Raw genomic sequence first — 17156 nt, 5'->3', positions numbered from 1 at the left:
GGGGCTGAAGATAGCCGGGTGGGGGCATACATTGTAGGATTGTCTTGTTTTTTTGTAAATGTTCTTTGGAATTGGTCGTTTTTGTAGTTTTGTATGGCAAAGAGCTTCACGTAGCCTAGGAATGATGAGTTATGATCTTGATTCTGCACCCAGAAAAATCTGCGTTGAAGAATACGTTACGTTGAGGACCACCTAGTTGATGGAGTTTAATACAGTGTATGCGGCAAACCTACTGCAACGCTGTCGTCGCTTGGTGGTGCCTGATGTATACTTGACCTTGGACCCTATGCATTCGGCGATATATACCACGATGTATGCGGTAACCCAACGTGTATATTTGTATTCATTGGTACTGCCAGGAGTATACATCAACTTGGGTACTGTTTAGTTCTTCAAGTTCAACACAATGTATGCGGCAATCCCAACTAGCTACTGCCGTTGATCGGGGTTGCCAGAAGTATACTTGACCTTGGATACCATGCATTCGCCGATATATAACACTGTGTATGCGGCAACTTGACGTTGATATTAGCGTCTGCCAGTGCTGCAGGGAGCATACATTATCCTAGATACCCTCTATTTGTTGACTTTCAATACTATGTATGCGGTAGTCCGATGTGGATACTGCCGTTAATCGGGGCTGCCAGACGTATACATTGCTCTGGAAACCGCTTAATTGTTGAGAGTGAAGAGCACGTATGCTGCAACCCAGCGGCTATGCCTTTCTCCGTTGGTACTACCAGATGTATACATCAGCTTCGATACTGCGTACTTGTCCATGTTTGATACCGTGTATGCGGTAACATGATTTGGGTTCTAGCACACGCTGATGTTGTTCGCAAGAAGTGTTTAGGGGAAGGCGTGTATCACTTCATAGTTTGAAGCATACATCACCCTGGATTCCTTCTACTGGTCAAGATTTAGTACTGTGTAAGCAGCAACGCTGCACGTATTCTTGTATCGACTAATGCCACTGACGTGAAACGTATGAAGAAGCCCCATTGCTATACTCCGGGTTGAGATATACATTGTCCTGGCGCCTTTCCACTTGTTGAGCTTTACTACCATGTATGCAGCAACACTGCCTGGATTTCGCCATCTATCAGTGCCATTTGCAAGATCTATTGAAGAAGCCCAGCATGTGTTATCCATGTTGAAGCATACATGATCTTCATTGCCGTTCACTTCTCGAAAACAAACACCGTGTATGCAGCAACGGCGCCTGAGTTTTGTCATCCTCAGAGCGTACCCCATGGACCAGAACCTACCGTGAAGGATAGACGTTGAGCGTCTTATCCAAGTTACATAACAGAGTATCATGTATACATATGGGATACATGTGGATAGACAGGTACATTTGATAAAGACTCGTCTTCACATAGGTACCAAAGCCCCGTCCAAATCCACCTTTAATCCCACTTCATAACCGCCTCCTCAACAATCGGCCTAATAACCTTCCTACCCGCGCTACTCTTGTGCGTCCACACCATCTGCCTAGGCGCCAACTGATCCGCACGGTGCCACGGCTGGAAATCAACACCCTCCTCGTTGTTCTCCAACGCCTCCTTGACGGTTTTGAAGAGCGAGTCGGCTTGGTCTTGGTCGATACGGACGTCGTCGCGGACGGTGAGGACGACTTCGCGGATCTTCTCCTTCTCGCCGTCTTTGTAGTGCTTCTTGTACTTGTTGAGCGTGATGGAGATGTCGACGCCGGCTTCGGCGGTCCAGGCGGCGTGCACGGCGAACCAGTCTGGGGCGTGTTAGTTGAGTTGCGCTCCGAGAGTAGATTGAGAAGGGAGTCAAGACTTACCAAAGAGTTCCGCAAAGTCCGTCTTGAGAATCTGCTCATCCATGGAGTATGGGATTGAGGCGAAGCCAATGCTCACGGTAGGAGTGCGCGGGGAGGGGGTATCAATGATGTCGCCCTTCCAGTCTCGGCGCAACAGGTCGCGCAGACCAAGGTTGTCAATGTCCTTTTGTGCCTTGCTGAGCTCGTCGTCGAGGTCCTCCATGACGTCTTCGAGACTGTCCTTTTTCCAGTTGCTGCGTGCGAGGACGCGCTTGGAGACTTCAATGTCGGTCTTGGTCGTCTTCTTGCCTGACAAGCCGCCGGAGTCAATGGCAATGGCGCTGAGGACTAGCTCGAGCAGTTCGTGCGGCATGTGGTATTCTTCGTCTAATTTCTCGAGCTCATCGAGCATCTGGCGGGCCACGAGCGTAGTGCAGCTTGCTGCTACTTCGAAGACACGGGGTTCGGCATCAGGAGCAGTACCGCGGTCTTTGTGGTGGTCGAAGATGCTGAGGATCTTTGCCTCGTTCCACTTTCGTAGAGGGCTGCCATGGTCGACCAGGACGATGCCCTTAAGCTTCTTGCCTAGAGTCTCGGGGTCCTCAGGCAGCTCATCCAGCGTCAACAAGTCTTCATGGCCAGGCGTCATCTGCGAATTGTCGAGGGCCAGCCTGTTCTCCGGTCGCAGATCAAGCGCGTGCGACGGTGTCTGAAGGAGTGCAATGGCCTTCATAGGCTTGTCAGTGTGTTCGGTGGAGTGTTCAAGATGGTAGGCCCAAGTGAGCGCCGCGGTCATGGAGTCCATATCACCGCCCTCATTGCCCATTACCATCGTCCACTCATCCTCCCTGCCGGCCTGCCAGTCTACCAAGAAATCCTTCTTTGTGGCACGGCTCCATTCGCTGAAGTGGCCTACACCAAGTGGTTTGGCGAGATGCTTCGTCGACGCGTCGAGAATAGCTTGTTGCGGCGCGCTGCGCTGCGGCATGGCAGCGACGCGGCTGGCTGCCAGAAAGGCTGGAACAAGGGCGCGTGCCGCTTTCATTTTGGAGAGATGAATGCGATAACGATGCTATAGGTATAGATTATTGTGAATGTCGGAAGGCATCAAGGCTCAGGTACGGATGCGCAGCTGGGATCCACAGCTACGTCAACGCTGGCCTAGGCGCGACCAGCTGGGCCGTGTTTCAGCCCTGTGGCTGTGAGTCCAGACGCTGCTCCCCCAAACCGGCCTGCAAGCGACATTTGACATTTGTTGAGTTCGACCAGGGTGGCATAACAATAATGCATGTCTCCAAAGCCCACTGTTTCTGCGCACAACTGGCAGAGTCTGCGCAGTGCGACGAATTGCTTCTTGGGGGCTCCTCTGCAGAGACTGTGGCTGCAGCGACAGCGACGTGCAGGGCTCATATGACCAAGCATTGGGCGTCAGCCATGCTTAGTCCATCCTTCTCATGCAGGTGTCAGCAACCCCAGATATGTCTGCAGTTGAAAAGATGTGAGGTATGACGTCAGAGCTGATTGCTGGAGGGATGGCCTGCAGCCACTCGGATCCTCAACGAAGCCGCCCTAGCCGAAGCACTACCACGCGGCTGGTTGACAACCCGCGCGTGCAAGGAAAGCTTGACTGTGTTTTCCAAGACCCCTCTCACGCTCCTATTCCTCAAACCCGTTATTATCGCCGTGCCAACGCGCCGCTTTCCTATCACGGCGCGCTCCTAACCCTGTTCTCACGACGGATTGCGGAGACAGGCTGCTGACTGAACAATGAACTAATTGCGTCGGTCGCGGCCGGATCGCTCGCTGCACGCTTAGCAAGACACTACTTGACCCCAACGCCGCACTCTCGCCCAAACTGCTTCCTTTCCTGGGGCATTCTCGTCGCAACCGCTGCAATTATGGATCAAGGCCCACACGAGCAGGGACGACCGTTGGCGTCGTCGTCAACTTCGACCACCACTACCTCTGGCCCCTACACTACCACCACCACGACATCCACCGCACCCGGACAGGGAACGAGCGTGCACCATTTTGGGCCCCAGTCGACCACTATCACACACCCTGCCGTCACCACAACGACCTACACGCCGTCCGCTCAACCCTCTCAACCACACGCGCCTACCTCAAATCCCATCCAGCGCTTGCGTAGTTCGTCGATTCGCATAAGAAGACCCTCACATCAGCCAAGCGTAAATACTCCCCAACCCACACCTGACCCAGCGCCAGTACCGGGATCCGACAGCACATGGCAAGCCGGCCGAAGACGAAGTAGTTCCGAACCGCGCCCACCTCCAGCGGCCATGGTCGCCGACGATAGCCTAAGACGTCAATTAACGGGCCCCCATCTACAGCCTCTATATGAAGACGGCACGGCGACAGCAAACCCTGCTATCGGCAATGGTCCGCCGACTGCCAGCAATGCACGAAGAGGGATGACTCGCCAGTCCTCCGCTTTCCACATGCGGCGGCATCAGAAGGACCCAAACCAGAACATGATGGGCAACAATGTTGTCGATGTGCTTGATGTCATCGGTACGTAACCCCAGAGTATGCTACATTGGGGTATCGGCTAACAAAGTCTAGACCCCGAGATATCTGCCCTCACTACACTGAATAACGTTCAGAACTCGCTGTTCTTGCCCAATCTACCCTGGCTCTACAACCGCCAGCCCACATACGATCTTGGGCAGACTACATCAGACTCCTCGGACGAAGAGATGGGCACGGCTAGAGGGGCCAGACGCGAGGAAGATCAACTCCCTGAGATGACACAACAAGGCGAAGTAGAACAAGCCGCACGCGGAGGCCGTGGAGAATTGCGAAGAAATAACACCATCGACTCCAATCTTTCGACTCTGGAGGAAGGTGCTGGCCATCACTACGCCGTGCTGCCACATGGTGCTTCATTGACAGGATGGACCGACGAGGAGAAGGAGGCTCTGGACGACCACGTACGGCATCTTCTCCACTCCCGACGCGCAAGATTCAAGCGGAGTATGAAGGGGTTTGGACGTTATGTTCGCAACCCCCTTGGATTCCTCGTCACTCTGTACTTCTTCCTTATCACCTTCTGGGGAGCAGCATGGGTACTCTTCCTCATCGGTTGGATTTACGTTGGTGATCGTCAGGCATACTTTGTCGAGATTGCTGATCAGGTCCTTACTGCCCTGTTCTGTGTTGTTGGAATCACCATGTTTCCCTTCCGCATCGTCGACACATACCACATGGCTTTCGTCGCTTACTACGCGCACAAGACCTGGCGGCTACGCAAAGAACGAGGACTACAAGAGTTGAAAGACCACAACGAACTACCGACCATGCCGCGATCCAACGCTTGGGAAACAGGCGAAGCAGAACAAGAAGGCGTCGAGGCCCCCGTTCTCACCGCTGAAGAGCAGAAGAAACTCGAGCACCACCAAGGCAAGCTGGAGAAGTCACATACCTTCTACCGGCCCCACGAGACATACACCCACCATGCCTTTTCCATCCGCCTCCTCATCACCATCATCGTTCTTCTCGACTTCCACTCCATGTTCCAATGCGCACTGGGAGGTACTACCTGGGGTATCTACTACAAAGACCGCCCCAAGGAAGTCACCGCCATCATCCTAAGTTGCAGTCTAACATGCAACATCACCGCGGGCATCATCATCGGCCGCGGCGACAAGCGCAGTCGCAAGAAGCTCGTCGTTGAACAAATCCTCCGTCAAGAAATGACCGAAGAGGCGCTCAAGAAACTACGAAAAGAACGCGGTATCAAGGCCAAGGGCCTCATGACGAAGAAGCAGAAGAAACAGGTGCAAAAGGAAACGATTGGTGAACCCAAGAACCCGTTGGATACTATCTTGCATCGCGGGTAGTGTAATGTTTTTATCTCTTTCTCCTTTGAAGAGATTCCTGATATGATGATGGTTAGATTGTATATTTTAATTATACCCTTCCGGCGTCTTGCGATCGCCATTTTTCGCTTCGCATTTAATTCGGCATCTACTAGTTAATGTCATGATGTGAACTGTCCTATCGAGCTTTCCGTGCTGTGATCCTCGCCTCTATACTACTCCAATTAGTCTAGTGACTACAGCATGCGCCTCAGACAAACTATGTATATAGATCACATCACCATCCCAAGTCAAGCCAACATGACTCTATCTCGGACCTAGATAATTCTCCTAGAAAACACCGTAGCCAGTGGATCAACACCGATCACCATAATCAGATAGATATATCCCCTAAGACCCTATCTCCCCACTCCAAACTTACCACCCCACCGTCACCAGCCACACCAGGTCTACGGAAAACTCACTTTGCCTTTTGCCCTAGCCGTCGCGCACACTGCCACTTCAGGGCTTCGGCATTCCCTACCGACCCCGCACTAACACTAGTCAGTCTAGGTGCAAACTGTAATTTACCTCGCGGCTACCTGACACATATGCGCTCCAGCACCCTTTTGCCTATCCTGTAGCTACAAGTCATGTCAACCTTGGAAGTGTCAAGTCATGTCCAAAGAGGTACTCCACATGGCAGAACTGCACTCCACATCCCGAAACCCACGTGCTGCGGCGCAGTTATGAGCCTCGTGTCGAGCGAAGTGCACTCCACCTGCTCCATCCATCGAATGCCAACCCCCCGCCAATGTCAAACTCACCTAGAAACCAAGCAACCAAGAGAACTACCACGCCGCGCCACGCCACCACGCGCAAACATTGCAAGTTACAGAATAGCTAGTGTATGAACGTGGCTGTGTTGATGCAGACCTAAACTTTGTGGTAGTTAACAAACAAGCGAAAGCGAATTAGTCAAGCGTATGTTGAAGAACAGCATGGCGCGCAAAGACAAAGGGGATGATGGGGGATCGGGGAATATTGACGAGATACGAGTCATTAGTACAGCGGCAAACAGCCTTCCGTCGCCTGTCAGTCAGAACAACAGATCATCGAAACAACGACAGTACCATGAGTGAAACTTAACTGCAATACGTCAGGCAGCCATGCTTACACGTGTCGGCAAGATCCGGCAAGAGGCGTGCGTGACGACCCGGGAATTTGGAATCTCCAATACACTCCATCAACAACAGTACAAGTGCAGTGAGCGATAACGAGAGAGGGTGTGTGGGTATAGTTCGGTCGCGCAAACCTGCAGCGACGATCCATGTTTAAGAATTTGTGGTAGGTCCCCCGCTAACAGCTGTTAATGCATGTTTGAGAAACATGGTCCTCCTTGGTTGCAGATACATGTCCACGTGTAGAACGATGGCGGGGACGGGGACCAAAGTCCCGGGTTACATGCAGTGATGAAGCCAAATCCGACTGAAAGACTGATTAATCGCTGGTGAATGACCCAAAGCCCAACCGTACGCCTGCTATGGCCGAAGATCCCACTCTTGGAGCCGACATGAGGAACCCGATTCACCGATTTAGTGATTCATGACATATACTTTTTTTCCCGACCTTTCTCCGAGAAGCTTTCCTTGCCCTCTCGCTCCAAAGGTGTAAGCCGCTCCATATAACGCCGTCCTACGATCCGGTAGGTGAACAAAGGAAAGACCCTCTAGGGGTGTCGAGTATGCCGATGATGTCGCATAGGATCGTGTCATAATACATTCGATGCTGAAAGGTCGTGAAACAAAGCCGGTAGATAATTGAAACCGTTGTTGGTGGGACAGCTAGTCCTAGGTCCGAACAGAGTCGGCTAAACCGTGTACCCGTCCGTTGGTGTAGAAGTAATAAACAGAAAACGCTGAAGTGAAGCCTCACGATGTAAGGCGGAAAACAGACCCAGAAATACAGTCCAGTGAAGGTCAAGACTCGAGTGGCTTGAGCAGCCGCGTTGCTCATGCAAGACCACAGTGATGTGAAGAAGGGTTGCTTCAACGGTGAGGGTGCTCGTAGGGCCGCATACCGCCAAACTCGACGCCTTGCATCGGTCCCTGCATAGAGCCTCCATGCGGCGGTGGTCCCCACTGAGCCTGCGATGGTGGTGGCTGTTGCGAGAGCCCTTGCTGTTGCTGTTGCTGTTGCTGCTGCTGTTGCTGCTGCTGTAACGGTGGAAGAACGTTGGTTCCGGACGCAGGAGTTGCGGGTTGTCCTTGTGCGAACTGGCCTGTCATACTTCCGTAGACATGAGAGTTGGATGGATCGACGCGACGGAGAGCGTTCCACACGGCGTTCAATTCTGCTCGGAGGAGCTCGTTCTCCTCCTGGGCCCGACGACAGTATTCTGCATCAGGTCGCAAGCGGCTGATCTCTTCGCGAGCGCTTTGATGTGCGCGGGTCAGGCTGGTGACGTATTCAATAGCTAAAGACACGTCAGTCAAACGTATATAGCGATTCATGAGTGAACTTACCCTTGGTGAGAATCTCCCACTTGGATGACTTGCTGCCTGGGCTGTTGGGAAGGATGCCATTGAGATCGTCGAACAGGTTCTTCATCTCACTACGACGCTTCCTCTCTGCCATCTTGTGGCTGACGCGAAGCTCAGGGGTCCTGCTATAACTTCCACTCCCAGGCGCAAGCGGGTTGGTGGGATCAACATTCTGCAGGCTAGTCACGCTGCGATGTTGCATGGAGTGATGATGAGTGCTAGGGATGTCTGAACTAGTCAGTACGTCTGATGAAGGATGAGAGTAGGGAGGCGTGCCATCATTCAGTCGTTGTTGACCGGGTGGTAGCTTGGAGTCTGTGGTGAAGATGCTGCTGTTGACCGACGTCGCGAAGCTGCCTTGACGCGAAGGGGCGTTGGATCGGTCTACGCTAGACTCGCCGCTGCTAGACGTCCTCTTCTCTTCGTGGTCGTAATCATCTGCGGGAAACGCCCAAGCAAAACCCTTAGTTGGAGCCGCCGCCATGGGGTCCGGCATGCCAGACACGCTCCTGGGGTTGGGATTAATGACCGGAGCGCGTCGAGGGGGATGGTTGGCACGCGGAGCAGCACGATTAGGTGACAGAGGAGAAGTGCCGTTAGGGCGCGAATCAGGATTTGTGATGCCGCGTTGCTGCTGGAGGTTCGAGACAAGCGAAACCCGAGACGCATTTTGGCTCTCGTATGGTGACTGTGGGTGAATGGACAGATGACCCATGGTAGCGTTCATCCGACTGTCTACGCTGCTGCGTCGAGAGTCGAAATGAGAGCCGGCATCGATACTGAGCCGGCTGTCGAACCCTTGGTTGAGCGGAGGTAAAACACCATGCTACTGCTGTGTTAGACGAGTTCATAGGCGATAACAAAATGCGTACCTGAGACGTCTGGGAGAGGCCAGACGGATACCTAGCCGATGATGGCGTCTCGGGTATCGAACTTCTTGATGGGGAATCATCGGAAGGGTTGAGTAGCGTTTGCACGTGTAGTCCCAAGGACTGGGACATAGTTGATGAGTCTACAAAGCGTGTCAACAACGTGCAGATGATAGGTATCGTGAGAACTCACGTTTGCTTTGGGCAAGAGACCAATTGCCTGAGTCGCGAACCTCGCGTGCTTCTGAGTGCTGCCTGGGCTGTGCCGGGGTCGGCTCAGCCGTAGGTAGACGGTTGGTGAGTGAGGACAGTGGCGGCAGAGATTGCTGGCCCTGAGTGATGTTGTTTTGCATGTTGTTCTGCGACATGTTCCCGTGCGGCGTGGTACGCTGAGAAACAGAGTTCATGGATATGGAGGCGGCGCACGAGGTACCTTATAAAATAGTCGTGCGTGCCCGCCGTTAGTGGTAGCGAGAGGGCTTTGGGCTCGTGATGATGTCCACACTCGAACGGGTGAGATAGTGGAGCCAGTGAGGCGCGGAATAATGACGTTTGCCAGAGCAAGTGGTTTTGGTCACTTTCGGCAATCGTAGATGGGCCAGGTGGGAAAGATGGGGAAGTAAGAGTAAAAGAGGGCCGAGTTCCGGGAAGGGAAGCTTGGGTAAGGGTAGTGGCCGGGGCGTGGAGTGGAAGAGGGATGCAGGGCGTGGTAAGGGTAACGGGCAGCGAGGCCGCACGGGATATGGTTCGTTCCTCCCTGAAAGTAAAGATGGCAGTTGGGTTGAAGTGGGGCACGACGAATGGAGCGCCAAGACCGTCCCAACTCTAATGGCAAGCGCAAGGTAACGATCCACGCCGATTACCGCGAGAAGGGCAGGAGCGATGGCCGTGTCTTGCAGGAGTGGCAGCTGCGAGGGTGCCCGGCGTCAATGACTTCTTTTGGCGGTACGAGTCGAGACAAAAGCAAACACGGTTCCTGGCAAAAGCTCCACGAGAGCTGGAGATGCGGCTGCCGTGCTCTCCCTAGTCGGCGGACGCTGCAGCAGGGACAATACAAAGGTGCCTTTGCCCAGGCCAGATGGGACACGGCGTCCAGAGGGCGGGATCTGGAATTGACACGATGGAGGCGCCCTAAAAGACGAGTGCACGACGTGGGCGTCGAGCGAGGCGTCGTGGTGAGAATTGGCCAGCTGGGGCGACTCTGGGGCGTGGTGGGTCGAGATGGTACCAGTTGACACGGCGACGAGGACAAAGTCGAGAGACTCTGGGTTCGCGCGCGTGGGGAGGGAGAGCAGCAGTCAGCAGACTACCGGGTCGAGTACATGTCCTGGGGCGGAGGGCAGCAAGGAGCACAACAAAGCAGCGGGCAGCCGGCGGTCTAGCCGTAGGGACGTCGTACGACGTTGGGAAGGGACCTCTGGAAAGTGGAGGAGGTGCGGCGCAACAGAAAGCTAGAGGCGACGGTTGAGTCTTGACGAGTCGCAAGGGCAGCCAGGGAGCCAGCCAATTAATGGATATGGTGGTGCCCAGAGGTGAGCCGGCCGCACGTGGGAAATCGTTCAATCGAGGCCTCGTGTATCTTAAGCTGCCCGTCTAGCGGCGGCTAGCTGCACTTAATATGGGCTCCCTGCCTCCGCGCGCGAACTGGTGCACTTGTCATATGGCGGTGCCCATGACAGCAATTCCCTCTGCCACGACCGACCCGCGAGGGGCCACTCCGCCCGGCTGTGGCAGCCAGAGGTTCGTTCCGCTCCAGCGTGCAGAGCAGACGCATGCGCAGGCACGGCATCCTGAGCCCCGCGAGCAGCAGACACGGGCGGCGAGCATGGCAGGGCCTTGTAGTTTGTCGTCACTTTAGCCAAACCCGTGTTGCTATCCCGCCGCCCGCTGTACCGCCACGAGGTCACTAGCCCTCCACGCCTGCTACCCAACCGGCCAAAGCGCCGAGCAAAAGCAAATTCTGCGACGCTGTCCTCCTGCGCCGATCCCTCATGGCCGCCTGCAGCGCGCGCATCCTTCTGTAGCCTGCATTCGCTGCCGGCATGCAGTAGTCGCCTTAGCCCGTGCCCATGCCAAACAGCATGGCCATACTTGGCCGGCTAGCGCTGTGCGAGACCACGGTACAGAACGACTACTGAACATATCCACACTTCGCGTCTCCGGGGCCACCGACACTGCCCCCATCGTCGCTTTGTTCCGATGGATGCACTGATGCACTGAGCTTCACAAGTCTGCAGGGCACGGCGCTCCCGAACCCTGCTTCCCGCATGGCAATCATCCCGCTCCATTAACCAGTCCTCCTGGCCCGACTTCTGCCAGAACTCCCGCCGCCCACAGCCTCTTTTGCCCTGCCAATTATCCTCCGCGGTCACACAGGCGCTGTGCCTCCTCTGTACCCTTGGTAATAAATCCACCCCTTGCTCCTGTCCACTTTTACTCCATCGCTCTTTGGTCGACATGGCAGATCGTCTGTGACCGTTACGTTCATCCCTACTTCTGCTTCTTGGAACCTGCAATGCACATGATGCTGAACCCTTGGAACCCGCATCCATCGACCAGGTTACACGGGACACCATGTGAGCATCGACGTCGCTGCTATCTCGGACGACCAGCCTCTGTACAGCAATCTTCCATCGATTATTGTTGAACTGTGAGTTCCATGTTCTTTGTAGCCGCCATTGGAAGCCCTGAACCATATCAGCGATTCAACTCGTCACAGTAATAACCAACATCATTCATGGCTCTACGATCACCCACCACGACCGCGGTGTTGTCTCAGACAAAGGATCACATCGGCGTATTCATCGGGGCACACGATCGGCTAACCTACTTGGAATGTGTCTGCCTAGAACGACTATGACCATTGAACTGGACTGCAGACGGCAACTGCTGCCGAAACATGTCCATCTTTACGCATCCTTTGGATCAGTATCACGTAGTCGGTCCAAGCCGGTCAAGCTACTCTACACCACATGGCGGTATCGCCGCCTCCTCGTACTGTACTCGGTCTGGCGGTGCTACCACACGCAGACCCGCCGACCAGGTTCACAACGTAACGGTCTTGTGTCAGGTGCCAGTGCATGTTTGGTCCTCCAGTGCTTTGATTGAGCAACGGTGGCTGAGGAGCCAACTCCGGATCTCGCATGAATCCACGGTCAAGCCAACCGTAATTCAAGTTTGCAGAACTTACCATTCACCACGTTCAGGGCCGTCGGCTTGTGAGCTCAACAACATGGGTGTTCGTCTGCTTCCATGGTTCAACTCTGCATCGAAAGATCTGGAAGGCTTAGTTATGGTCACAGCATTGTTAGACTGTAAGAGATATAAGGCTTACATGCTGTTGTGTCTGCAGCTTGTATGGCACGCTTTTGGGGCAGTGCCCGGGTGATGGTTTCCATGTTGCTGTGAACGTGGACCATACCAGGAACGAACGGTTTCTTGTGCTCTCAAAGAACATACATGATTCAGGTTTTGTGTCTGTCAATGTCGTTGTTCGATCCAAGCCACCGATGGACATGCATCATCGAACGCGCGTGCCTCTACGTTGCACAGGCGCGACACGTTATCAGCACGCCAGCTACCTCCAAAAGCAGGCTTGAAGGACAGATGTTGTACTCGGACGCGTCAACCTGCCAGCAGTTGGTATCCGTTGCTAAGTGGAACTGTTGGGGCGCGGACCGTAACACAATGCAGGACTACCCCAGGTGGGCCGTTACGCGCTCAAAGTCTATCGGTAGACAAGACCAGTCGGTAAGGCTCCCGTGCCTCCCTTGCAGTACATCATTAGACGGACATTGCAGTGACATGCTCCGATGATCTGAGGCTTGGTGACATTCCGGCTGCAAGGCCCCTGAAGCTCGGCAGCACAGCAGCGGTCGCGTACCTGAAGGCAATATAGTTGTAATTGCCGGATCCGAACGGCGCTGCAACGGTTACTCGTAGATTGCAGTTACACTGAAAGCTCATCTCGGTCATGACTACCGGAGCAGTATGGTTGTTGAACGGAGGTTTACCTCGAAGTAGTGCAACTACCAGCGCAAGCATTTCGCCTCGGTACCAACCGAAGCCTAAGATGACTGTACCTCGATCGATTTGGGTGGCATTGGGTAGCAAAAATGCCTCAGGCACGATTACCGTACGATGTTGGCACGAGATGAGTAAACCTCGAATACTCTACACAGTACCCAAGGTATTTCTACGTGCCTGGCCTCGCGATTTGCTGCCAACCCGACAGTACGGATACGCTACGAAGATGACGGTCATTACAGACAGGAATCGGCCCGTTCATCCATGGGACATGTCAAGCGCCTGCCTGATCCAGGTGCTAGCTGCGCCGCGGCCTCGCCACACGACAGGGATGGGCAAATGCGGGCGGGGATGCGAAGCGACCACCACAATCACGTGAAGATCGTCACGATGCAGATAGCGCTGCGGGGCAAAGCTTGGTTCGCAACACGAAAAGCACGCGTGAATTAAGAGCAGGCACCATGGACGCCACTGCCGTATACGCCGTGTCTGTTGATGCTGAGCATGTTGAACATGAGGACGTCGTGCCATCGCATGTTTTCCCCTTCCTTAGGCTTCCACGAGAGCTGCGGGATCAAGTACGCATCTCTGCCGCCACTCCGTTGGATCTTAGGCTGACGGCAATATAGATATATGACTACACTTTCGCTGCGCAAGAGTTCAGCGTTGACCGGGCCATTGAGCGACGCCACCTGAAATATTTCAAACCCAGCGCTGCTGCCATCCTCCTCATAACCCGCCACCAATACTTCCTCCTCAACCGTCAACTCGCCCGTGAAGCCCTCGAGATCCTGTTCAAAAACCACACCGTCTACCTCAGCTGCGGACCATTTGTTCTCAAAGCGCTACTCGAGAAGATCGAAGAACCCAATGGACCCGGCAGACAATGGCTGAAATGGCTAAAGAAGATAGAGCTGGATTGGGAAAACCTGCCCAATCTGCAGCACTATCCACCTAACCGAGAAGAAGGAAGAGACGTGTGGTACTGGGAGCATGACCAAGAGGAGGTTGACGTTGACTATATCCGCGGCGCCTACTACAGCGGCCACTATGACGAATACGACCACGAAGGTGGATCCTACGACGACAACATATACGACGCCTCCAACGCATCGCTATACCCATCCTTCCGCCAACCGCCCACCACGCAAGCCCCCAACGCAAACGACCCCTTCGGCTTCTCAAACCATTACCCCTTCGCCGACCCAACGCTCGACCCCGTCCGCGAAGCCTCCGCCGCAGATATAGCCACGAAACTCGACCTCCTCGTCTCCATGGAAGTCACACCCCTCTTCACATACCTCGCCTCGCCCACGTTCAATCTCAGCAGCATAACACTCCCTCTGCGATTCATATCCCGCGGCTCACACCAAAGCCGCAGCGTCTCCCGACCAGGCTTCGCTTTACCGCTTAAGATACGGTACTGGGTTCAAGTCTGCGTCCACGCCCTCCTCATGCTCACTTCTGCGCACGAGAGCGGAACATCGTCGTCGACGCCATTACAAGAGGTGCGTGTCAAGTACGCGCCGGTCGATATCTGGGCGTCTATGGAACCGACGGACGATTTGCGCCGTATTGTCGACTTGGGAGTCTGGTTCGATAACCCAGAGGAAGGTCAGGAGGTAGAGAGGGAGGGAGAGGGCGAAGCGTTCCGCGCTGTGTGGGAGGGAATGCGAGCGAGGACTTCGCATGAAGAAAGGAAGAGGTTGGGGAGGAGATGGGGGTTGAAGGCTGATATCACGTTTGATCCTTGGGATGGGGATATGGATAAAGGGAGGGTGGGGGATGAAGTTGAAATTGTTTTCACGAGGAATGAGGAGACGGCTTCCTTGCCTTGAAGCTAGCAAAATCGAAATGAGTACGATAGTCAGAACATTCGAGTTGTCGAGTTGCCGAGTTGCTTACATACACTCGGCTCATGACGGTCACTCGGTAAGATCACAGTTTGACGACCACGATTCAGTGAAAAGTCTCTTTATTCTTACATGCCTTGTCTGTTATCAAAGGTCTGCACCAGTCGTCCACGCCAGTGTTCATCCAACCTACTGCCATGCCGAATGCCCTTTACAAGCAGATTGACAGTTGGAAAGGCAGACAGAAGCGGCGGAATGAGAAGATGACAAGAATACACAAGCCAACAAAGACCTGATACACAAACGAAGCCCTGAATCACCAGTCCTGTATGCCTCATCCTCAAAACCTCAGCAGCCGCTCATCAGCGGGTACTGTAAACGACAATCGTGGGTTGTGCGGTTGAGACGCCGCCTAAAAGTCCCAGAACGACTTGTCCGCACCCTTCCTACCACCCATGCCGTCACCCTCCGTCTTGATACCAGCACCATTGTTGTTCTCCTTCTTAACAGGGCTCTCCTCAAAGAGAGACCACGCAGCCTCGGTGCCCTTGCGCCCGCCCATACCATTACCCGCAATGTTTATGCCGCGGTTCTCTGGTGAGTCAGCGTGCGTGCCCCAGTGTGTCTTCATGGAGTTGCGCGTCTGCGTCTTGGACTGCGTTACATCGTTCAGGGCGCGCCTTGCATCGCTGTTGTCGCCGCTAGTTTCGTCCGTCTTGTCCGTGACGTGGTCTTCGTAGAGGCCTTGGCCTTTGTTGCTGCGTCCGCCCTTAGTGGGTGCGGCTTTGCGCTGGCCTTCGGGTGTGCCTTCGTCGACGAAGTCGAAGTGGGCGTCTTGGTCGGGGCGCGCCTTGTGCACGATTGGGCGGCGGACGGGGGAGGTGTCCTGTGGTGGGTATATGTTAGCAGGGGTTCAGCTGGGTAGCAAGAGACAGAGATGTAGCAACCTCCGCCTCTGGCTGATAGTGTTCACCAACCTCATCGTCGCTCCAGCCAAAGTGACGAACGGCATTAGGAAGCGTCTTGGGCTTTGACTTGTTCGGGGTGGCGAAGTCGTCAAAGTCCCAGTGGGCGTCGTTCCTGTTGCGGTTCTGGTCGTGCTTGGATGGTCGCGCAGTGTCTCGTACCTTGGGTGTCTCCTCGCCTTCGCCAAACGTGAAGTGGTCGTACTTCTTGGAGCTGGTCTTGATGCTCATCGGGGCGACTGGGTGCTCGTCTTCTTCCTCTTCAAACAATCGGTTGGCCTTGAAGTTCTTTCCGCTGCCTGCTTTGGCTGGGATGCGCTGGGGCGAAGGAGACGGTGAGTCGCCCCCTGCGCCAGCGAACAGCTCAGAGTACTCGCGTGGAGGCGGCTTCGCAGACTGAGCCCGGGGCGCTGCCGGCCCAGAGCTGCGCGACTCCCGCTCCTCAGTGTCAACCTCGCGAGGCGCAAACAGGGCGAGCGATGCGTGCGGGTCGTTCATGGCATTGTTTGTTGATCCCCTCGAACGGGAGCTGATGGAGACTTCATCTGCGCCTCGTGATGCCGACGTTGAGGGCCGCGACGACGCGCTCGACTCGGTCTGTGCAGCTGCCGCGTTGGATGTGATGAGGCGGATCTGTTCGCTGCTGTCGCGGATGGGCCAGTTGCGAGAGCGCGCACCGATGACGTCGATCTGCTTGAGCAGAGAGCCCTGGTCCCAGTACTGGCGGATTTGTGTAATCTTGCCCGACTTGTCAAAGTGGACCATGTGCACCTGTCAGTGTCAGTAAACGCGTGGAGAAGGCGTGCACCCCGTCCGTCTTGAAGACGAAACCGAAGGTCTGTAGACTACATTGTAAAAAAATACACAAAGTAGAAGACTGAGTGTCAATGTAGGCTTCAGATGTTCGGTTTCCTCTTTGAGTGAGGTGGGAGGACGTGAATTGAGTCAGGCACATACCATAGGGAACGTCACAGTTCGGTCGGTGACGAAATTGTCATCCAGGCCTGGCAGGTATGCGCCGCCACCGTTGACGAACTCGATAGTCGTCTCAACGTCGATACTCAGGCCATTACCGCCTTCAATCGCGTTGAGCACCTTCTCCTTGGTCTTCTTCAGGAGCTTCTCCTGAACAGACAGGTGCTTGATGATGGCCGTCGCGTCGTTGATGCTGGTCGTGGTGGTGACATAGTGGAGCGAGGCATTGTCCGCCAGCGCACCCGAAGAGGGCGTCGCCAGGAACCTGGTGTATGTGTCGCGGAGCGTCATGACGCCTTGTATATAATAGCTGTTTAG

General features: G+C 54.6%; 5 protein-coding genes across 5 annotated transcripts; 2 read left to right on the top strand and 3 right to left on the bottom strand.

Moving 5' to 3' along the window:
• Positions 1-1409: 1409 nt before the first annotated feature.
• On the bottom strand, positions 1410-2834 carry J4E83_008086 (uncharacterized protein; the record flags this gene model as incomplete). Its single annotated transcript, XM_049334983.1, has 2 exons — positions 1410-1750; positions 1811-2834. The coding sequence occupies 2 exons, from the start codon at positions 2832-2834 to the stop codon at positions 1410-1412; spliced, it is 1365 nt and encodes a 454-aa protein (XP_049185827.1).
• Positions 2835-4089: 1255 nt separating this feature from the next.
• Positions 4090-5649, top strand: J4E83_008085 (uncharacterized protein; the record flags this gene model as incomplete). The annotated part of the gene is made up of 2 exons (XM_049334982.1): positions 4090-4321; positions 4373-5649. The coding sequence occupies 2 exons, from the start codon at positions 4090-4092 to the stop codon at positions 5647-5649; spliced, it is 1509 nt and encodes a 502-aa protein (XP_049185826.1).
• A 2006-nt stretch (positions 5650-7655) lies between these two features.
• J4E83_008084 (uncharacterized protein) lies at positions 7656-9387 on the bottom strand (the record flags this gene model as incomplete). Its single annotated transcript, XM_049334981.1, has 3 exons — positions 7656-8083; positions 8133-8948; positions 9213-9387. The coding sequence occupies 3 exons, from the start codon at positions 9385-9387 to the stop codon at positions 7656-7658; spliced, it is 1419 nt and encodes a 472-aa protein (XP_049185825.1).
• Positions 9388-13506: 4119 nt separating this feature from the next.
• Positions 13507-14883, top strand: J4E83_008083 (uncharacterized protein; the record flags this gene model as incomplete). The annotated part of the gene is made up of 2 exons (XM_049334980.1): positions 13507-13623; positions 13675-14883. The coding sequence occupies 2 exons, from the start codon at positions 13507-13509 to the stop codon at positions 14881-14883; spliced, it is 1326 nt and encodes a 441-aa protein (XP_049185824.1).
• Positions 14884-15310: 427 nt separating this feature from the next.
• J4E83_008082 (uncharacterized protein) lies at positions 15311-17129 on the bottom strand (the record flags this gene model as incomplete). The annotated part of the gene is made up of 3 exons (XM_049334979.1): positions 15311-15784; positions 15846-16634; positions 16821-17129. 3 exons carry the CDS (start codon positions 17127-17129, stop codon positions 15311-15313), a joined length of 1572 nt encoding a protein of 523 aa, XP_049185823.1.
• Between the last annotated feature and the right edge of the window lie 27 nt (positions 17130-17156).

The sequence above is a fragment of the Alternaria metachromatica genome (genome assembly GCF_023757995.1).
Source record: "Alternaria metachromatica strain BMP 0045 chromosome Unknown scaffold_22, whole genome shotgun sequence".
NCBI classification, from domain to species: domain Eukaryota; kingdom Fungi; phylum Ascomycota; class Dothideomycetes; order Pleosporales; family Pleosporaceae; genus Alternaria; species Alternaria metachromatica.
Note: the sequence above shows the minus strand (reverse complement) of the source record. Positions and strands in the feature narration are given on the sequence as shown.